At 39.3% G+C, this 24124-nt stretch overlaps 1 protein-coding gene across 1 annotated transcript in view; it reads right to left on the reverse strand.

Moving 5' to 3' along the window:
- nkd1 (NKD inhibitor of WNT signaling pathway 1) overlaps nt 1-13360 on the reverse strand; it is a 99209-nt gene extending 85849 nt beyond the window's left edge. The window contains exons 1-3 of the mRNA XM_048547109.2: nt 13170-13360; nt 13012-13044; nt 12771-12883 (exon numbers count right to left, since the gene is read on the reverse strand). Of these exons, the coding sequence (XP_048403066.1) occupies nt 12771-12883; nt 13012-13044; nt 13170-13194 (171 nt within the window). The 5' untranslated portion in view covers nt 13195-13360. The remainder of the gene's footprint in view (nt 1-12770; nt 12884-13011; nt 13045-13169) is intronic.
- Nucleotides 13361-24124: the final 10764 nt, after the last annotated feature.

Here is a 24124-nt window from a genome sequence, read left to right on the forward strand (position 1 = left end):
GTTTAATAACATCTTTCCTATAACACGTTGACCAGAACTGTAAGCAGTATGCCAAAAGGTGCCTCGGTGTCCTGTACAACTGCAACATGATGTCCTAACTTCAACACTCAACGCTTTGATCAATGAAGGTGAGCAAATGCCAAATGACTTCTTCATCACCCTGCCTACCTGTGAAGCCACTTTTAAGGAAATATGTACCTGAATTGCAAGGTCTCTTTGTTCTACAACACTCCCCAGAGCACCACAATTATCTGTGCAAGTTCTGCCCTAGTTTGTCTTGCTGAAATGCAACACTTCACATTTACCTAAATTAAACTCCATCGGTCACTCCTCAGCCCACTTGTTTAAGATCCCATTAAACTCTTAAATATCCTTCTTGACTGTCCACTTCACGGCCAATTTTCATGTCATCCACAAGTTTACTAACCATGCCTCCTCCGTTCTCATCCAAATCATGTATATAAATGACAATAGTGGACCTTGCACTGATCCTTGCTGGTCACAGGCCTCCAATCTGAAAAACAACCTTCTACCAATACTGTTTCCTACATTCTCGCCAATTGGCTTGCTCTCCCTGGATCTCACGTGATCTAACCTTACCAACCAGCATACCATGCAAAAACCTTGTCAAGGGCTTTACTAAAATCCACATAGACAACATCGATCACTCTGCCCTAGTCTAACCTCTTGGTTATGTTCTCAAAAACAACACTTAAATCAAGTTTGACAGACACCATTTCCTATGCACAAAGCAATGCTAACAATCCCTAATCAGTCCTTGCCTTTATAAAATGTATTTAAATCCGGTCTCTCAGAATGCCCTCCAACTACTTCGCCACTAATGAAGTCAGGCCCACTGGTCTATTGCTCCCTGGCTTTTTCTTGCATTATATATTAAAATAATTATTGAAGACAAATCAGAACATCTTCCAAAGTTATAATTATCACATACCCAGTATTGCCCATCCCACTGCTGAATTTGGGATTAGGATTCTGTGTGATGAATGTAATTGTTATCAAAGTGTGTGCAGATTTTACTCCATTTTTCAGACTTTTGTTTTAAAAGTATCTTTCTCGACTGTCAGGAAAAAAAGCTGTTACCGTGCTGTAAGACAGTTTTAAGTAAAGGAAAGCATTGGGTATTCATTTGGATTTGAATACCATTACTGGACTAACAGTGGAGAAAATTTCTTACATCGCCACAACATTTCATTTTCCTTGTAGTAAAACATTAAAAAGGGACCAAAAAATCAAATGAATACACAAGTGCATCATCTACTTCCTTAAGAAAAATACAGACTTCTGTAATGAAGAAAACTGCAATAAGCCAGATCTCTTGATGCAGGAACTGCTAGATTTGTATTGCAATACAAATTCCACAGCACATATGGCATGCAACAATGTTTTCACAATGGATGCTATTGCCACGGCAAGAATGAGCTCGTTAATTAGTTCTCCATGGCTCCACAGGCAGCAATACAATCCCATTTACAAGGCAGGCAAAGTCAAAGACTGCAGTCAGCAGCTGCACTCCATTACAGTATTGGCCCATCAGTTATATGGCCAATATCATGTATTAATTTCTAACAGTAAAACTTATATGTATTTATTAACATCAGTCCATTGGGTGTGGATACCAGCTGTTCAGACACTGTGTATAATGTTCTTTTCCCCCTTGCACTTTACAATATGGGACTTCTTTCTCAATCCCCCAGGTTGTGCTACTACCTTGTAATTTCATCCCCTAATATATAGTTTTATGTTCAAAGTATGCTGTTCAACTTTTACTGCAAGTCCACACTAATGAAAGGGGAGAGCCTCCAGCAGAAATTGCGCAAAACCTCAATAGAATAGTTAATGCCAATTTCAAAAGAACAAGCTCTCAAATCATCCAAAATTCCCGTCATTGTAATTAATTTCTGCTGCATACTTTCCACAAGATGCAAGTGGCCATAATTACTGAATGACAGATTTTAAGTCATCACCAAACCAAGCAGACCAAATGTAAATTCTAACCCACTGGTCCATGAAGACGAGCGCTTCCCTGTAAAATGCACAACTCAGCAACACAGGGGTTACATCCTTTCTTCTCTTCAGCTGAGGCAACACATTGTATTGTTGTGGTCCAGCTATTTATGCAGTCAACAGCAATCTCAACAAAATAGGCCACTTGACTGAGGAATTCACAGGTCTTCTTTTTTAAAAAGCTGCACTTGTGAAAGCCAATGTTGTTTTGAATTTGAACGAGTACCATCTGTCCCTATACAGTACAGAAGATCAACCAGTAAACATATTCCAATGAAATTGGAAAATCATAGCTTAAGCAAAGAAAAAGTATTTCGGTATTAAAAAATTAATGCACTTGCTGACAAAAAAATGTATGGAGAACATTATCAAGTAACAAATTAATTAATGGTTTATTTAATGGCATAGGTTGAAGGTGAGAAGGGAAAGGCTTAAAAAGGGAACTAAAGAGGAGCTTTTTCATGCAGAGGGTGGTGCGTGTATGGAATGAGCTGCCACAGGGAGGGGAGGAGGCTGGTACAATTACAATATTTAAAAAGGTATCTGAAGGAGTAAATAAATTGGAAAAGTTTAGGAGGGATATTGGCCAAATGCTGGCAAATGGGACTAGATTAATTTAGGATATCTGGGCGGCATGGACGAGTTGGACTGAAGGGTCTGTTTCTATACTGTACAACACTGACTGTATAATGAAAATATTGCAAAACTCTCCATCTTCAGAAAAAATAGGTCAAAATGTGCCAGTACATGCACATTACATACAAAAATAACAGCATTCTGAAGTAAATTATACATAAAAAGTTTTTTTAAATTTACATGCTGTCTCCTTGGGTATTTGGATTGCAAACAGGAAGAAAATGTCCTTAAATTATGGTTTACATTTATGTGTGTCATTGCTAAAATCAGTTATTGGATCAGTCCCTCTAATATCTCATCCAAGCCATCGTTCTTGATCAAGGAGTCTGGTCACAACATGTCAGCAGGTAGGCTTATTTAGGAAGCATCACAGCTGACCCTAGTCCGGCACACATGGGACTTTGAACACACACTTTTCAATTAGGATTACTGGCTCATAATAACAAGTGCCATTTTAAAAATATAGACAAGAAACAATTCACAGTATTAGATTCCACCCATAAAGGTTTTATGCACTTAATGTCAATCCACTGGGTGAGTTTTAACGTTGTCAAAAGTCAATATTGATGAAAAACAAGACAGGGTCACATTTCTGAAACAGTTTAAAGATTATACAAGAAATTATTAATTGAATGACTATTTTCACACAAATACAAAATTTAAAAAAGTGAACTAGTCATTTAATTACTATCAAAATTGTTTCCGATCAATAAAGTCCTTAATGAGTAGCAAGCTGCAATCTGAGACTAGGAACGGAGAACAGGAAAAACTGGTTATTTCCACCACTCCATCCTTTGCACTAAAGCAATGTGATCAACTGCAGCACCCCCTACTGGTATCCCAGTTCAGATCAGAAGTCGAACCCGAGATTTCCTTTACTAAAGTGGCAATTTTCCATACTGTACAAATCTATGACTCGATAACGAAAAATTTGCAAAACTCTCCAAATTCAGAAAAATAAGTCAAACCTGCCAGTCATGCACCTTACATACAAAAATAACACAGCATCTTAATAGCATTCAATGGAGTTACATATAAAGCCATGGTGTCGCTGGAATAAAGCAACACCTAAATAAACAAATAAGTAAACATGAAGGGTCTAGGCCCGAAACGTCAGCTTTTGTGTTCCTAAGATGCTGCTTGGCCTGCTGTGTCATCCAGCTGCACACTTCGTTATCTTAATTAAGTAAACATCTTGGGTACAGAGTTTTATCCCTGAATGATTAACTAGTCTTTTTTGTCCACAGGGGTGTCTGACCTGATGAGTGTTTTAAACTTTTTCCATTTCTATTTCACACATTATTTCTTATATTTTTAACTCAAAATAAAACAGTTTGAGGTTAGAGTTTAATTATAATTAGTGTGCATTAAAGTTATATCAACACATTTTCATACAGATGTGGGAATATGGAGAGACCAAGTAAATCATAGAAACTCCCTTTAATATGATTAATGCAGGAGAGGAAAAAAAACATTATAATTTAGGCTACATTTCAGTTCCGGTATTTATTTAAACTTAGGTGAATAATCATCTAATGGTTGAAAATGATAGGTTCTAACAGGTAATTAAATTTACCATCAACATGTTCAAAATCTATTCAAGTGATTGAATAATTCCTGTGTTTGTTCTGTCTTATGTCAAGAAAAGTCTTAGCTGCAAGTTAGCTTCTGTGGTGACACCCAGGATAACAGGTACCCAAACTACCAATAATAACAAATTCTGAGGGTCTACTGAAACCTCAAACATAATTGGCAACTTAAAATGCACAGCTAAAATTTAAAGTCAAAACCATTGATCTTAGTTTGCCATCTTACTGACGCTGGACTTCAGACATATTGATGCAAAGAGGATACGGAAAGGGGAAGAAAAAAAAGACTGCATTCCCAAAGGTACATTAGACAGGAAATGTGACTTCATTGGCAAATGTTTCAACCACCAGAGAGATAATTCTGCATTGCTCACAAAGCAGTAATTCTTCCATCCATTTCAAAATGTAGGTTTTAAATCTCAAAAAAAACTAAAAGGAGGCAACAAGTTAGCACACAACTATATTCTGTTGTAAAAGTGTGTTTTTTTAAAAAAGGAACAGATAGCAGTGATTCCAGTTCCCATCAGTGTACATTATGCTCTAGATCTTCCATAGTAAGCACTCTTGAAATAAGCATTTCTTTTTATTCCTTTTACAATTAAATTCTAATATCTTATATTTTAGGTTTTAAATGTCTAAAACCAAACGGAAATGCATTTCCAGCTGTTGCCCTTCATTCAAAGGAGAATGGTCTTTGTATAGAATCTTCTCAGGCAGACCCTGTGCATTTTCAATGTGGCCCCAGCCCAAGGGACAGAGCTTTCACTGAATCCCAAAGGGAAGTGCAAAAAAAAGTTGTATAATAGTCTATATCCTGCCTAAAAAGTTGGCAGAGATTTCAAATTTCAAAATGTCCTTCTTGCAAAAACAAATATTCTTTATGTTTTTATATATTTCAATTATCAGTTCATTGCATCAAAATTCTGTATACTTTACAGATTCATAACTCTCTAGTGCTGCAGAAACCTACACACCATTCAGAACCTGGGAAGTTAAAACAAATCTCATTGTCTTTCTTAAAATTACTTGGAACCCGAATGCTCATGGCTTAAAATAGCTAGAACTATGCCTGCAAAAGCAGCATCTGTGTGATGTTACCTGTTAGCGCTGTTTATTCAAGTGTTGGAGGAGGGAACTAGTTCAAAGTAGCAACAAAAGCTGCAGTCCTAATGAACTGTATTCTGAAAAGCCAGGTCGTAAAGGAAACATGTAATCTTCCACATATACATTTGAATTTCTTTTTCCTCTCTCACCCTGAACTGTAGCTCAATTCGGCACAGGAATTTTTATTTCAAATTGACAATTCAATGAAAATTTCTGAATAAATTATCCTAGTAGAATTCTATCATGCTTATGATTTTTCTCAAAGCTGCCAGTCTACTGGATGTGTTCAGTAATCATTCTGTCAGAAAGGTAAGGGTTTTCCAGCTTGTCAAGAGAAGAAACTCCACATGGTTCAGCCTTTTACAAATTTTTTTGTATGTATTAACAGTGACATCCCTACCTCACAGCACTGCGTGGTCACCTTCACCACGAGATCAAGAAGGCAGCTCAACAATCAGCTTTTGAGGGCATCTGGATTTTTTTGAAAACAAAACAGCAGACATTTGCATGGACTTTTTTTCCAAATGGTTCGAAACCACTACCCAACTGAAGACAGCTAAGAAACAACATTATCCAATTCATTGATCTGTGCTGGTGGTGCGATATGAAGGTCTTAGTGGCTCAGAATGCCAAGTTACAGGTGCCAGTATTTTGTCCCCCAGACTAAAGACAACAGCATTTTTGCTAGTGGTTGGATCTTTTACAGCGTGTGTGTTCTTTTAAATCAGAAAAAGCAAGAGAAACCACACTGTAACTAGGAGGTGGCTATCTGAAAGGCAATATTCACACATTAGTTTTGACTGTTAATGTTTGGAAACAGAATTCACAAACATCAGTAATGTTTGGCTTGTAAAACTAGGATTCTGATCTTTTATGAGCACCCACTGTGCCTTGCTGATACCAATCCACAAGGCTTAAGTTTCAAAGAATCAGCATAGAAAGAGCCCTCTGAAAGAGCTATCCTATTAGTTGCACTCCCCTGTTTTTACCTATATGCAAATTGTTCTTTTGAAAAAATTATTTCCTTTCAGAAGTCACAATTGGAACTTCTCCCAAAACATTCTCAGGCACTGAACTCCAGATCTTTACATGCCTGTGTAAAAACATTTCTTATACTCCGCCTGTTTCTGTTGCCAATTATTTTAAAATCACTGGGTCTTCTGACTATCAACCACCTGCAGTTTCTCCATACTCATTCAGTCAGAAGCCCTCAAGTTAAATATTTTGCACAAAAGTACTTTATATCAAAAAGTAAACTGATGGGACGCTGACACTGAGCAGTGGGAATATGAAACTCACTGGCTCATGAAGCAGAGACCGCAAATATATTCAAGGTGAGGTTTAGTGCAAACGTAAAGGAAAAATGGAATTAAAGAATTTAGGAGCTGGAAGACACGAGTTAAGTACAGCAAGGTAAGCACATGGAGTACTCACAGTGGAATACAGCAGTTGAGCTGAATGACCTGCTTCCTTGCTGTAGATTTGATATGAATTTACACATGTATTACCAAACAAAACTTAATGGTTAAACTCCAACCTACTTTCTATTTTAGGACATAGTTATTCTAGCAGATTGAAGAAGAAAAACTGCATTAAAAATGCAGCATTTAGGTCCACTTTATCTGTGCAATTACTTGAAGAGGAAAAATGTGCAGAACTGTGGCAAAAGCAATTGGGAGTGGGGATTAGAGAGCTCACAGCATGATGGGCTGAACAGCTACTTCCCATAATGTATCATTCTTTGATTCTAGATTAGTGCATAATAAATGAACAGGAAATTCTGCATTTGACTTAAAGTTCCCAACTGCATTTCCAAAATATATTTCAATGCAATCTAATTCTGATGAATTCAGCATGATATTAGGAAAATGCAATTTTATAGCAAGTTATTGCGTGGTACTAATAAACTAACGCTTCATAATTTTAGAAGAACTAATTAAATGCTTTGGGTAAATTTTAGTTTTACACACATGAACTCTACACAAGTTGTAATTTCACATGACGTCCAACCTTCCAAGTACAATTTACACATTCATCTCCACTGAGTTGATTATACTGCCATTTTGCAGGCACTATTCATGATCTGAAAATCTATTCTCTCTTTAAATAGATACTACAGTTTTGCCTCTGCCACTGGACACTATAGCAAATATAAACTCAATCTGGTTAATTCTTTTGACCTTTCAGCAAGGTTGGTTAATGGGTTTCTACAAAGAAACCGTATGTAAGACATGTGCCTGTTAACAGTTTGATCATTTGAGTAAATAAAAGCCTACAATTTCCAGCCATGTTGAGTAACGAAGTACCCAAAGTTATCGATAAGAATTGATTGTTGTGTTTGTGGACCACTAAACAGCACCCAATATACGAAACAATAAATAATTTGAACAATGTTATCCATCATTGTCATTTATTTAGAATAGTCAGCTGCAGCACCATAATGCATCACATATTTCAAAAACAGGAATGCGGAAAGTAGAGACAGAATGCATTATTAAATAAAAATTCTCTCTTTTCACTTCCAAACCTTTTATGGCAGAATATTTCAAAGGTCCTAGTCAAAATGCTTTCTTCAAATGATCCTCACATTGTGATGCAAATAAAATGCTCCACGGAAAATCAGCAGTGATCAAATTTCCTCCAGCAGATTATAAAACTCTTTGGGTCCCCTTTCATCATACTGTGATCATGCAAGAGTCTCCAGTGAGTGAATTAAAAGATATTTTTAATTCATTCATGGTACAATTAAGAGTCAAACTTGAGCACAAAAAATAAGTCCAAAGCAGTGCAGAACTCCCTCGCTACTGTTAGAGGTGCCATTTTTTTCCAAAAGTAACATTAAACCAATTCATTAGGAGCCCTCTTAAGTGGATATAAATGTTTGTCACTCTGAAGAAGTAGAGTAGGGTATCCCTATTATTCTGGCCACTATTTAACATATAACAAAGATCACAAAAAAAATCATTTGAAAGTGCTCACTGTGTGTGTAGATTGATTGCAATGTTACATTGCAACATGGCCACAATTTGAAATTACTTCATTGGTTATAAAGTGTTTCACGCCTGTGCAGCAGTCATAACTGCTTTATAACTACAAGTCACTTTTCACTTTCCTAGCAACATTTCAGAATGAAAATTTCAAAGCGTAAATAGCATGTCTCCTTTCTCAGTCGACTCCAATCTGCTTTACAGAGAATGGAAGATAATGAAGTTAAATTGTTATATCATTTACACTGTTTTTGAAAACATGCCAGTGAAGTCATCTGGAGCTTGAAACAGATTAAATTGAAAATTACAACATTTTTGTGCTTTGTTATATTATCAAGGATTAAAGGGTCATAGGTTAGACATAGGACAAAAAAAAAATTGAGCTTGAGAAATATTTAATTTTCGTCATTTTGCCATTGGTTGGCCAACAGCTACCTGCATTTGAAAAAAAATTAATAAAAAACTTCTGAAGGAGGACAAAAAAAATGAAGAAAAATGTGCAATGCAGTGCAAACTTCCATCAAAACCCAGCTGACACTTTTCTGTACAATTTTTGCAGCTTACCCTATCCAACAGGCTCTTACTGGGACGACAGTGTACCATGGAAAATGCTTCAGTCACTTGAAACGAAACGTCATTGTAAACCTGTACAAATGCACAAAGCTAGATAAAAGGCAGCTGTAACATCTCAATATCCATTTGGAGTGTGGGTTGGGATAGTGATAGTTATAGTTTTTGACACCTTCCCCACAGGTGTAGGCTATTCAGGCTCAAGCTTCCTCTGCCTGTGTAGATCACAACAAATCCTCCTCCTCAATGCCACTTTGCTATGCTGCTATCTCCACACCCTTTGTTGATGTTGTTAGTATCTGTTTATGGTTCAATCTGTCATACCTCTGAATACACACTACAAACCTGCCATTTCACATTTTGACAGTGATACCAGGATGGTTTAGAAAAGATTTTGCTAGAGATGTACTCAGTGCAAACCGAATTAAATAAAAGTTGCCAAAACAAATTATAAAACATTTCTTGAAAACTGAATGACTATAGCGCTACCATTTATTTTATTTAAGAAACAGCAAAGGGGACCTGTGGCAATCATTAGAAATCTAATTAGCTTCTAAAACTGGTGAAACAGCACTTTGATATTTGTACGGTTATATACACGTACAGTCACTCCGCCTGCAATGCACAGTGAAAGTAAAAATTACAATTGAGAATTTCCACCAACCCAGTTGTTAAAAGTTCAAATGTCATTCTAAAGCTTCCTTACCAAAAAAAAGTTTTCTTTTTCATACACTGAATTGTACTAGGTGATTCCATAACCAGCATTCACTCCATTGAACATGTGGCAATTTTCGTGTATTAATATCACCACAGAATGCTGGTGGCTCTTTGATTACAAACACAACATAACCAACTCTGATTCTGTTCAGACCCACCATCTAAAAAGACAAATCTCCAACAAGGGTTGCTTGACCAAAATTAGAGAAGAAAATTTCACTGATTTCCTCCACCCATATTTCCCAACCCAAAAACAGAGACAATTTTATTTGCTCCTCCAACTCACTCCCACCACCCCCACCACTCCCATTCCCACTCCCTCAAAACGGACAGCTGCCTCAGCAGTGATCAGCAAACCCAGACGAGTGAAATCTAACCTGGGACCTTCATGCTCTGCATGGCCCAATACTACACCAGGTGGTGTAGATTTACTCACTTGAGCCACTAGGGACCCGTACAACAGCATTAAATAACAACACAGCATAATAGTTTTTGACACCTTCCCCATAATTTTTATTCCACAGGTAACACTGACAAGCCCCACAGAATTATAACGGACTGCACTCTGGAGCGGAATCCAAGTTGTGCAAAAGATCTCATAGTAGAGGCATTCAGATCCAATTAGGAATGTAACCTTTTGTTGCTGAGACCATTTTTAGTTTGAATTCCTAGCTTTCGATACCTAGGATAATGAAACCTATATGATTTCTAAGGGGTATGTGAATTACAACCTACAATTAAAATGTATCAGACATCCACGGTTGGAAAAAATACATTACACTTAACACTGATAGCCAAGTTTAACAAACTAAGGAATGGAATCTGCAGACTTATAGATCACTTGTCAAGAGGCAATTGGAGTTGCACGGCTTCTGTTACTTTTCACCCAGCACTCTGCAGGAACTCAGATACAGTTTCATTCCATTCACAAAAATCCAGCACAAGCTGATGAATTATTTTCTCCTTTTCTTTCCTGTATTAGTGGATGGGACAAGTTTGGGGGATGTTGGTGGCGGGGGGTTGCAGGGAAGGGGCATTTAAAAAGAAAATGCTTCTCCCAGTAGTAAGAAAAGTGCAGCAGCCAAGAAAGTCTTGGCTCCACGTGTGGATTCGTCTCCTGTAATCCATTAATTCACTAAGAAGGAGACCAGATGCAGGATTAGAGAAAATTCCAAGCTGCTTTATTACAGCCAGCATTCAAACCCAGCTTTATCAACAAATTATCATTCTGGGTAAATTCCATTCCATTAATTTATAAAAAGTAATAGATAGGGATTTAGATGATATTTAGATGCACCAGTTTTAAATCTCCTAAATCCATACTGCCTACTATTAAACAATGCAAAGTACAGCTATAAAATAGTCTTCAATGGAAAAAGTTGTCCATTAAATGTTGACATGCCTGCGACAGGTCGACTTTGTAAGCAACACATACAGCAAACAGTTAATGTACTTGAAATAACTTGTAATAACTTTTTCTTTGATACCACATTTGTCAATATGCTTACACAATTCAAATGTATTTTCCAAGTTTCCAAAGGATTAACTGTAACCACTTCAAAGCGTTGCCTCAACAATGACATCTGAATTGCAGCCTCATCACTCTCTCTCTTTGCACAGATAATGACCAAGCTCCCTTTTTCATCTTTCTTTCAAGCTTTCAATTACTTCAAAACAAACGATGTGCACTTAGTCAGATTTTGATCCAAAATGCTTCAATATAAAATGCAGCATGTGCTAATATCCCACTGCAAATTTACAAAGGGGGCAGAACATTTAAACAAACAAAAAAGAGATGACAAAACTACTACACACTCTGGACATTCATGCAACATCCCTGTCTCAGGAAAACACAAATTTTTAAATCAAATTTAGTACAACACAGAGCTCCAAAGAGATGTGGATCTCAGACTCACAGGCTGCTTGCCAGAATCAAGCTCCTTTGATGTAAGAAAAATATCCTCCAGTTTGAGTACTCTTGTAAAAGTGCAAGGCAAGAACTTCAAATAATATTTTCTTCAGTGATCACCTGGACTTTTCCCAAACTACTGGCGCCTGTTTTAACTTTTCAAACGATCCTCTCTTCATCTTCCACCCCATTCCCCCAAGAAAACTAATCTAGAGAATTGGCTCCAGACCTGACTCCCCATGAAAACCTGGGTCAAAAAATATTTCAGGCATCTGCACACTTTTTTTTTCATGAGTGGTTGGTGCAAATGAAAAGAACATCTTTCAGATCACACGTCGGTTCTGAGCTTGAGCAGCTTGGGCTGTTAAAAAGAAACAGGCATGCACAAATGGGAATTTCTAACACTTTCCATATGACATCTGAGTTGCGGCTGTTATAAAACTGTACCAATTGGTACCACGCAAAAATACCCCAATAATCTACCCAAAAGCTTTTTGTCAAAAAAATCCATTGAGGGAATATGCAGTCTCCAGAGTTTCATCAGCAGAACCCGGTAACAGTTATTTCTACTGCCACTAATTTCCAAAGATGTTGGAAGAGTGCAAGTTAATCTCCAACAGCTAAATATATTGGTGACTGGAGTTCAACTACCTAACCTCTATCCAGCCTCATCTCCAGGTTTTCAAATGAAAGCACAGACCATGGAAGATGCCTATCCCCGCTTCGATAAAGTGAAAGCAAATCGAGGAGAGCCGGAGGAGGAGAGGGGGCGCTGACGGTGGGGAGCCGGTGGAGGAGAGGGGGCACTGACGGTGGGGAGCCGGTGGAGGAGAGGGGGCGCTGACGGTGGGGAGCCGGAGGAGGAGAGGGGGCGCTGACGGTGGGGAGCCGGAGGAGGAGAGGGGGCGCTGACGGTGGGCAGAGGGGAGCCGGAAGAGGAGAGGGGGTACTCATGGTGGGCGGAGGGGAGCCAGAGGAGGAGAGGGGGCGCTCACGGTGGGCGGAGGGGAGCCGGAGGAGGAGAGGGGCGCTCACAGTGGGCGGAGGGGAGCCGGAGAGGGGTGCTGATGGTGGGCATAGGGCTGGAGAGGGGCGCTGATGGTGGGCATAGGGCTGGAGAGGGGCGCTGATGGTGAAGTAAAGAGGAGCTGATGTGGATATTGGAGGGCGCATGTGTTATGCCTGGCTGAGATGGGAGGCGGGGTAAAGGTGAAATAGTGAGTAGACCCCTACCGCAGTAGAAAGTCTCCAGCCTGCTCGCTGGGAGCCCGGGTTGTTCCTATGTTTGACGATCCAGTCCTCCAGCCCCTTCCGACTCAAACAAGCGTTCACCACAAAACTGTCACCTAGAGTCCAGACCAACAACAAAAAAAACCGTGAGGATTTTCTTCCAAACAGAAGCTATGGCCAAACATGGAGGAAACTTAAAAACTCACGTCAAGTTTAAAACTTTAAAATAGGAGAAAATGCCTACCTTCGGGACTTTCTCTGGGTTTGCAAACGGCGGCTGTTCAGTAAGAAGATGGAACAAAATGGGAATAAAAGGGAGGTTACTATGAGGAGTGGGTCTTTATTTTACAGTTAAGCGTATATGTTTTTAAAAAATGGTTGTAATGTCTTGGACTGGCTTACCATGTTTGGAGTGAAGTTTCCCCATGTCTAGTGCTCTGATGGCATCGGGCTGGGTTCCGGGAACATTGGGAGGTTTTCCCCGGGTTTAGAAATCCATGGTTTGGGTTCGGGGTAAGAAGGGGAGAGCTTGGCTCTCAATCCATGCTGCAGCTCCACTGCTGCTCCAGCTCGGAGTGCCCACTTCCCCAAGCCCCCCCTCTCTCTCTCTCACACACACACACACACATACACACACACAGACACAGACAGGGAGGGAGGGAGGGAGGGAGGCGGTAACAAGGAGAAATTCACCCACACCGCCGGCTGATTGACACCTCATTCAGCTCACTGCACCCTAGGGCCCCCGCCTACCCCCTTCTTTTATTGGTTGCTCGGCGAGCGGCAGATAAAAGAAAAATTGCGTTTTTCTACACTTCCACCAACCGCCCCCTCCCCTTGGAGTCTCCAAAATAAAAGCACTTCCATCAACTCACTTACAACAGCAGCTAAAGATCCAGCAACGTCAACACAGGCAGCACGCTTTATATTCGACACAGTCTAAACCCTGCTTAGAAACAGGCTGTAAAGATTCTTCAAGACAGCCCTATCGTGCAAGGGGTTATGTCCGTACCTCTGAGCCAGGGTTCAAATCCCACCTGTTCCGGGGCTGTGTGATGAGGGCGCAGAACAGGTTTGTTTAGGAAGTAGTTTTATGGACGATGGGTACTGAGTTGATGTTTTAGCCCTCGCATACTCTGTTCCCTCCTCTCTAGGATCGTTCAGTATCATTCGGCAGTGTCCTTCAGCTTTCAGGGATTAATCAATAATCTCCCCAACAATTGCTCTGAGCAACGCATAGGTACATTCATAAAAATAAAGTGTTTCATTGTTTTCACATTTTGATGCATTAGCTGTTAAAATGGTAGAGACCTGGGCTTTCTCTGGATCGTTGGAGCGGTAGATTCTGCTACACAACTTGCAGGAAGACACTGAAACACAACTGGTAATCTCAAAGGGTTCCTTCACTCTGTTAGTTATAACTTTCTATCTCATTCTTTGGCAAAGTCAGCAGTCACACCACACCAGGTCATAGTCCAACAGGTTTATTGGAAATCAGAGGCTTTCTTAGCGCTGCTGCTTTGTCAGAGGAAGTCCTTTCACATTCTTTCACAGGATATGGGAGTCACTGACTGGGCTAGCATTTATTGCCCATCACTAATTGCCTTTGAGAAGATGTTTGCGAGCTGCTTTCCAAAATGTTGCAGTCCTTGGAGTGTAGCGACAATCACATTACTGTTAGGAAGGGAGTTCCAGGAACTCAAGGCAGTGACAGTGAAGGAATAGCAATATAATTCAATGCGGTCAGGAGTTAGACCATTTAGGGCCGAGATGAGGAGAAACTTCTTCACCCAGAGTGATGAGCCTGTGGAATTCTTTGCGACAGAAAGTGCTTGAGGTCGAAACAATGAACATTTTCAAAAAGGAATTAGATATATCTCTTAGGGCTAAAGGGATCAAAAGGTATGGGGCGAAAATTGTGTGGAACAGGCTAATGAAGATCCTCATCCCTGGAATTGTTTTCATGTATCTGTTGTGCACTCTCCCCAATGTCTTGACATTCTCGCTAAAGTCTGCTGCTCAGAAATGGACACAATCGTCCCATTGAGGCAGAGCAAGTATTTAATCATTTATCATTTGCATTGGATGCCTGAAGTGTGGTTCCAACAACATGCAAAATACTTGACACTATCCAGGACAAAGCAACTCATATGATGCCTACTCCATTTACCAGACTAAACATTTTCTCCTTCCACCACCAATGCACCATGGCAGCAGTGTGTATCATCTAAAAGATACACTGCAGCAATTCACCATAACTCCTTTGACAGCTACTCCCAAACCCATGACCTCTACTACACAGAATGACAAGCGAGCAGTTACATTGGAACGCCATCACTTGCAAGTTCCCCTCCAAGCCACATACCACCCTGACTTAAATACAAGATCAGGAGTAAGTCATTCAACTCTTTGAAACTTCACTTTTCAATATTATCATTGCTGAGACTCAGTGCCTTATAGACTCTAGTGCACAGAAATTTAGTTTAAAAAGCACTGCTAGCATCTGTAGATAATCTGCAGTGGCTGACTTTGTATTTAAATGCAACAAGACTTGTACTCCAGTTTTGCTGAAATATATTTTTAATGTACTTGTTCTGCAATTACAGCATGAGAGACTTCTGTTTGGGAATTTTAGTTTGAGAGATGTGGCAATGGGGTGATCTTCAGGTCTGTGGATCGATTGAAGAGGCTGAGATGTACACCTTAAATGGAAGACATTTATCAGAGAGAAACCTTTTTTCATTTACATAAGGACCAAGAACCAGATTTAAGATAAATGGAAAAACAATCAGAGTTGACATGAGAAAAACCTGCTGATGCAGTAAGTAGTTAGATTTGGAATGCACTGCCCAAACATGTGGTGGAAGCATGTTCAAGCATGATTTTCAAGTGGATTGAATAATTATCAGAGGAGAAAGGATTTGCAGGGAAACTGTGAAGTTTAGGGCTAGCAGAGTTGGTCCGGCTGCAAGCCAGCATGGATGCAAATGGCCAAAAGGCCATCTGTGCTGTAACAATTCCAGCAGTTTATGATTCACTCCTACATTTAAACAGCTCCCCTCTTGGCTCAGCAGCTGTTAGCAGTCCCCTGCATACTTGTGAAAAACTAAAGAGTTATTGTCTTATGAAAATGAAAAGTTTCAGAGGGCTGGCAAGGGGTTTATTGAAGAGGACCTCTTTGACAGCCTGCTTTCCAGCCTAGCAAAGACTGCCATCCTCAGGTCAAAAGCTTAAGATCTGCAGACAGAGTAGGAGATCTGAATGTTTGCTACTCTTTCAGGATGATATGTGTGATCAGATGTTTGCATCTTGTCCAGTAGTACACATGTAGCCATTTGTGCAAACTGCTGAATGCAGTTTACTTAACCATCAATGGAAACCAAAGAAAGTCTCATACATGTATGGCACCTGTTATTGCCCACAACAAATTAAAGTACTTTTCAAGCAAATAAAATACTTCTCAATGTACTGCCTGTTAGAATATAGAGAATGCAGAGCTAATTAATATACCCAAGCCCCTACAGTGATGAGATAATGACTAGAAAATCTATTTTGCGATAGAACCACATAATCACACAATTTACAGTACTAAAGGAGGCCATTTGATCCATCATGTCTGTACCAGCTCCTGAAAGATCTACCCAGATAGTCCCATTCTGCAGCCTTTAATTTCATCACTTTCAAATATATGTCCAGCTCTCATTTGAAACCTTGGAATCTGCTTGTAGCGCCCTCCCAGACAGTGCATTCCAAATCCTAACAATTCTCTGAGCAAAGAAGTTTCCCTTCATCTCACTTCTAGCTCTCTTGTTTTCAATCTTGAAAATGTGATCCCTAGTTACTGACATACCAACGAGTAGAAACAGAATATTCTTCTTTATCCTGCCAAAATTGTTTATGATTTTGAACACCTCAATAAGGTTTGATATAGATGAGTAGGAAATATTGGTCAGTGTACCAATGATAACTCCTCTGCTGTTCTTCAAAATGTGGCAGGTGATCTTTTATACTTAACTGAGAGGGCTGAAGGAGGCTGAGTTTAACATTTCAGCCAGAAGGTTACACATCTAACAGTATAGCATGCACTGTCATCTCAGTCAGATTTAATCCTTGAAATGAGATATGGACCCTCAAGCTTTGACTGAGATGTGAGCATGCTGCCAGCTCAGCCATAGCTGGTGCCCACCAGATATGGATCCAAAACATGCTTGTTGGATTAAGCCAATTGTATTAGAGGTGATTTTGTCTTGGGAATTGTAAAGCATGTTTTTGCCTTGATAGCATTAGCAAATCTTAGTGCCATCCTATTAGCCATATTGCTGTTCACAGTGGTTACTACAGGGCAAGAGTGTAACAAGCACTGAAAACTGTCATAATTAGCAGCGCTCATAGCCTGACTGTCAATCTGCCTACAACCCTCATCTCTCCAGGTTTTGACACATTTCCTGCCTGCCCATGACTCCACTTGATGATTCGACCCAGAGACCTTGATGATTTCTACCCTTCTATCCTGCAGCACAAACCTGTGATCTAACGCAATAACTTACCTGTGGAGCACCCTACCGCAGTGCCATGTTCCACATCCTGATTTTTGAGGTCTAATCTCCCCAAATCTCACCGTTATCCCAAATGGGCAATCTTGAATTTAACACCCCAGCATTCCTGGGCATAAAGCAACATAGCGTGAATCATATCATTTTGTTTCCTGTTAGAAATAAATTGAGTTTCTGGAACTATTTCCACAGGAGCGTATAAGTCTGTGGAGAATAATAGGTCTATGAATAATTTTGCATTTTGAAGATTTCTGCTAGGGTGAATGAAGAAAGCCATTATGGAATCAGTGGTAAAGAATCATCAATCTACAATTGCCAGTTAAACAGCAAACAGAGATTGGGAAACAAAAAGCATTTATACAGTGAATTGTTACAGTAAGGGCAGTTTTCAATAGGCAATGACTGAGACAAATATGATTTGGTTTGCACAAAGAAGAATTGGTAAACTTTTGAAACAGTGATGCTATCAGGCCATAGAGAGACAGCTAGCCAGTGGGATTATTTTTGAATTGCATTAGCAAAGATTTTCTGTGACACCACAGCACTCCCAAACATTCCCCACTCTCACATCCACACCCCATCTTTTGTCCTGCTGTAGATAATGTGGCAACACTTCTTAATTTATAAATTAGTCAATGAATTAGTATTTTAGTGAAATATATGGCAGTAACATGGCAGTACAAACAGTTTGTAAAAATGTGTTGCATCTTAAGTCAAAATAAATTAAATAAAATGATTGTTTGAAATTTTTTGCAACACTTGCATGCATGGCAGGGAGACAATTTCCATAAGCAGACCAAATTTCCATTGTTCTGAAATGCCCACCCTTGATCATCTCGTGTGTCCAGACTTAATAATTATCCGAACAGCACAGTGAATCACTGCCCACTATTTGGTCTGGTTACCATGAATCTGTTTGATGACAATAAAACTGGAATGGGCTCATACGGAGTTAAAGTATTTTGTAGAAAGCATTTCTTACGTCATCGAATGAGTTGAAGGGGTCTTGAACGAAATAGTTTTTCATACATTTGGTGATACAATGTTGCACACAATGTAGACCTCATCCCATCAAAGGAATGCAGACCTCCAACCAAAACTGAAGCTCATGGAGAACAACTTAATATTTCAAAAGCTTCCACAGTTGCAGCTGTCACTTATTCAAAACTAAAGACACAATAATAGAAAGCTATTGCATAAATGTTGATGCAGAATTAGTTATATGGCAGCTGATTTCTGAGGAGGTTAATGCCTTGACAATATGCAAAAATATTATCATACAGATCAAAGTTTTGTACATTGACTAATTTCCAGAATAATTCAACGTAGCCTTGTGTCATGGACAACTTGTCTTCATACCTACATTTTGAATTTAGGCCAAGAAAACTATCTTCCACTCCAGATCCTGCTAGTTCAGAATTATCAGAAATAAAATCTGGAAATTTCCATATGTTGTCATTAAACCAGTTTCCTTCTCCAAGTTCATGATTTGTGATAGATCTGCACTTTATCACAGGGACAACTTCCATTTTGAAAAGAACAGAGAAAATGTCTAATCTTTTCATAATTGGTGTTGTTGATGTTATTGTTTTGTTAGAAAGGCATCTTTGACAGCAAAATAAAGTATCGACAGATGGTGCATGTATTAAATTTAAATTGTATTTAATGAAGTATTCCTGCCTCAAAGTATGTATATATTTTTTGTTTTGATTCAATTTACCAAAACTAAAGAAAACAAACAGTCCCTCAGATATTAGAATTAGAAGCTGATATGTTCAGACCCAGGAAATTCTTGGATTTTCAGAATTTCAATTCCTTTCATCCGTTAACTGGGGAACAGTGTGCTGTGGGCTCAGCGGATTGTATACTAAGAACTAACTTACTACAGTATGTCAATAATGTATCTATTTCCAAACATTAGTTAGTAGCAACTAAAAAGAGTTTATAACTTAGCTATAACAAGAATTAATTAGCATTACATGATTATAATGCACTTTCAAAGTTGAATGAATGACACAAGATTATATTATTATTTCAGTCATCACAGAATTAAAATCTACCTGACTTGGAGAGATACTGCCCCTTTAAATCAGGAGTCAATCTTATAGGGAAATAAAGCTTTAATAAACAAGCTACAGAATAGAAACAAAATTCTCACAAAATTGAATATCTTAATAAGTCTGCCAGGTTTATTTCACATTTTTAAATTGTTGAAATGGTTACAAACGTTCAGCCATTTCTATCATTTTTGTTTTGAAGAAATAAACAGCATGAGACAGACATAAACCAATCTTTGGCTTGAAAACATGACCATACCAGTGGAATAAAGAAGTCTAAACTTAAAAAGCCCATTTGGATCTCCCCAAGCAAACTACATGCTTGGTGTCTTCATGAAATATGAAATGATATTGAGGTTGGAGACATACTCGCTGAGCTGGTGGGTTTGGTTGTAAACGTTTTGTCACCTTGCTAGGTAACACCGTTGGTGCTCTGTCGGTTTGCTGGGGAGGTTGATATCACTTCTGGTTCTGTTTCTCAGTGGTTTGTATACTGGGGCTAATTCAATGTGTTGGTTGATGGAGTTCTAGTTAGAATACCAGGCCTCCAGGAATTCCCTGGCGTGTCTCTGTTTGGCTTGTGCAATTATCGATGTTTTGTCCCAGTCAAATTCATATCCCTCACCAAGAAACGCAACCAATTCTCACTTGTCTCACTATACATAGACAATGAGAGACACAAATTCAACTGAAATGATGCATCGATAATCACACAAGCCAAACAGAGACACGCCAGGGAATTCCTGGAGGCCTGGTATTCTAACTAGAACTCCATCAACCAACACATTGAATTAGACTCTGTGCACAAACCACAAGAAACAGAACCAGAAATGTTACCAAACACACCAATAAACCAAGGTATATAAATGACAAATGGGACAGAACACCAATGCATCACCGGAGGCGCACTGACGATGTTACCAAGCAGGTACATTTGAAACATTTGCAACCAAACCAATTGGTTCAGCAAGCATGTCTATAACCTCATCAACCCGAGCTATATATCTTCTCAAAAACTTTATGAAATGATATAGCTGATTCATTTGTATTTTGAGCTTCAGAAAAGATCATTTAATGTCTTAAATCTCTTTCCTATTTGGTTTCACAAGCACAAAATGTTTTTGAACTGATGACTCTACAACACTGAGCAAATGGCTCAGGCAGGAATGCTGCTGTTGGACCACTGTAATCGTAAACATGATTGGCAGATCTTGAAAAGACACCTATGATGGTGCTTTTCCAATACTTTGAAGTCCCTGCTGCTGCCTGTCCAAGTCCCCGAAACATATAGGAGCGTAGACATCACAGCTGTTTAGTAAACCATGACCTTTGTCTCATACTTGAGTTCCTGGTCTAGAAATACTCTTCCTCATTCAGTCAAAAACTAGCCATTTGGAAGCAGTGATCACCGACGTCTGAATTCACTGAGAGGAGCATTCCAAGACACAAAATTATGAACATTTTACAGCATCTTGCCATTGATCTTAATCAATGGGAGGATGTGTTTTGAAGCAGGAGCAGGTTGTAAAAGGATGTTCGTTTACCAAGTGTTCAATAGATGAACCATTTTGTCATATGCTTTGGAAAGGCATTGATAATGATAGGGGCCCAGCTTCTGTGTGAGTGGACACATATGTGCCAACTGCATCCTGCGAATCTATGACTGAGCTTGGAGTAGTTTTGTATTTGGTTTGAAGACAGCATAGTTCGAACAATTTCCCCTATATTCTGGAAATGATTTCCATGAATGTGAGTAATTTGCTGGAAGTAAGGTACAGTATTGCACTGAAGAAAATGGTGAATGTACAAATATGAATGATTTTATTGTCACGCGTACTTTACAGTGAGAAAAACTGTATGATACAGGGAACTGAAGAGAGTTCCTGCAATAATATATTCTGTTTGATCTCTGTTTTCACTGAGTTGGGTTTCTGATGGTTCTGTTGGTGAGGATCACAGCTTGCATGTTATTGTGAAGTAGGTGGTGACAAATTTCCGAGTGCAACCAAATTTGAGGAGGTTACTCTATATGCCTTTGCAGTTGACAGAAAGCAACTCCGAAAAGTGTCAAAGAATTTTTTCAAAACTGAATCATTTTACAAAGAAAATACTACAAAAGTAGCTGTTGTGTATCATCTCATGTAATTCAAGACCGTAGGCTGCTTCTTTGATCTCATGGATAAAGTGTTTTGTCTGTGTGTTTGAGAAAATTGGCAATTTCCCTCCATTTACTGAAGAATCTCTCATAAAAGAGAAACTTTATGGCACTCATTACTGAAATGTGTTGTGCTACAAACAGACAGAAAGTAATCCCCTTCTTCAGATTACTGAGTGAGTGATAAAGAACTTCAAAGAAACACTAGTTCCCTCCCTTGAGACATCCTCTCTGTCAACCTGAAAGCACAAACAATATAAAAATTAGAAGCTACTTGATGAAACTTTCTCTTCTAAACACAATGCCTCTCAGCAATGGGACCATGCGCTACCACCGTAAACCAGTTCAGACAATTTAGTAAGTAAATAATTTCAAATGCTGAGAGCGGGTGTGAAGGCAGTTTGGCTTCTGCATCTGTTTCTCCAAAATTCTCTTGGGTTCGTTAAGCTAATCTGTCTTTTAGGTCTATATCTGTATTTATATTGGACATTAGCCATTTACTGTTAAGAGCAAACAAAATGCACAATGTTCCTTGTAAATCAAAGACTAATCTGTCAATTGATACTGTTCACAGATCCCACAGGCTCCTGTCTGATATTTCCTGGGAACCCCAGAGTGATATTTAGTGTTGTGAAAGTGATCTGAGATGAAATGCTTCGTTAGAACTATTTGCTGAGCTATGTTCCATTTCTCTATCTTGCTGGCTATTCCAGTTATTTACAAGTGGAAGAAAGGGCAAAAATAGCAGCTAACTTTGGCGGGGAGCTAAGGAACGAGAAATACTGCTTGACTGTCTCTCAATTCCAGTGCATGTGAGCAGGAAAACAGTGAAGTTAACATTACTTGACGTAAGCTAAAAATTTATGGAGGGTCTCAAACAAAAGCAAATAGAGTGTGAATGTAAACTTGATTGAAGTGTGGAAAAGATGCTTGGAACTCCAAATAATCTAAAGTTTTTCAACACTTTCAATTACGTATGGTGTAAGTGATAACTGCTATGTCTCTCACAGTTTGCAATAACAATGGTTAAACACTTAAACCAATACTTAGCCAAAATCCTGATGTAAGCTCAAGATTGCTATCTAAGAATCTGATTTTGAGACCATATAAAATTCTTCCCTCATCTTCCATAAAGGCAACTACTTCTGCTTCTGTGAGAGAATAACACAGGTAGCATAATAACAGTCTTTGAGAAGAATACCATAAATGAATAGAGATAGTAGGAACTGCTGATGCTGTTCGCAACAAACAACTGCACGCCCCAGTCGCGAACCATTTCAATTCCCCCTCCCATTCCTTGAATGACATGTACATCCTGGGCCTCCTGCAGTGCCACACTGATGCCACACAAAAGCTGCAGGAACAGCAACTCATATTTTGCTTGGGAACCCTGCAGCTCAATGGTATCAATGTGGACTTCACAAGCTTCAAAATCACCCCTCCCGCTACCGCATCCCAAAACCAGCCCATCTCGTACTTGCAACCCTAAGTTGTCCTTCCCTGTCCACTCCTCCCAACTCAAGCCCCTCCCTCATCTCCTACCTACTAGCCTCATCCCGCATCCTTGACCTGTCCGTCCTCCCTGGACCGACCTATCCCCTACCTAACTCTCCACCTACGCTCACCTTTACTGGGTCCTCTGATGCTGCTTGGCCTGCTGTGTTCATCCAGCTCTACACCCTGTACCATAAATGAATTTTTATTGCTTAGAATGTTTTGGGGTGGGATATATTCTGGTCAACAGAGAAAAAAACATTATAGTCTGATAAATATTTTAGGATATAAGGAAAACTGACCATGTACAGTGGTGTAAGGTATCGATGTCCTCCTTTGACCAAATTTTGGAATAGAAACAGATGATTGTGGTTTGGCAAGGGAGACCACAGCTCTGGGAGATAGGCAGGAAACTGGAGTTCAGGTCATATTCATATCAATCATGAACTTGGCAAGCCAACTGAGCTACTCCTACTTCTATTTGTTATATTCTTCTGTCCTTAGAAAGGACAGATCTTCAGAGAGATGGTGTGACATATCGGGATGGTTATTCATCACGGGTAGTGGTGCAAAACTGATGGCATCTGTTGGGTCATCTGTTACAGAGTTTATTCCACGTGTGCTGTGCCTGATGGCAGGTCTTTGGTTTGTCATCTGCTGCTGCTGCTGCTTCAACCTGAGCTGCAGTCCTTGGTAGCTTTTGGTAAGATTAATGCCAGCTGCATGGATTCAGTCATTATTCTTCGAAAGCATGTGATTTCAAATAAACCTGTTGGACTATAACCTAGTGTCATGTGTTTTCTGACCTTGTCCAGCACAGTCCAACACCAGCACCTCCATATCATGGCAACCATCAACATTTTCTTAGTCCCAGCTGAGCATCTGTGACTTAAGAATTCTAACATATTTTATGTTATTTGAGACACTGAATGTGAGTTGATAATTTTTGGATGATTGCTTAGTAACATTTTATTGTAAGAATCAATCCTGAAGTGGTTACAATATCACATTATTTTAGAGTATAAAATAATTAACATTGTCAAATGTTTACTTACGGTACAGAAGAAAAACCTCGATGCTGTTGCTTATGCACTTTAA

The sequence above is a fragment of the Stegostoma tigrinum genome, chromosome 16 (assembly GCF_030684315.1).
Source record: "Stegostoma tigrinum isolate sSteTig4 chromosome 16, sSteTig4.hap1, whole genome shotgun sequence".
Taxonomy (NCBI): domain Eukaryota; kingdom Metazoa; phylum Chordata; class Chondrichthyes; order Orectolobiformes; family Stegostomatidae; genus Stegostoma; species Stegostoma tigrinum.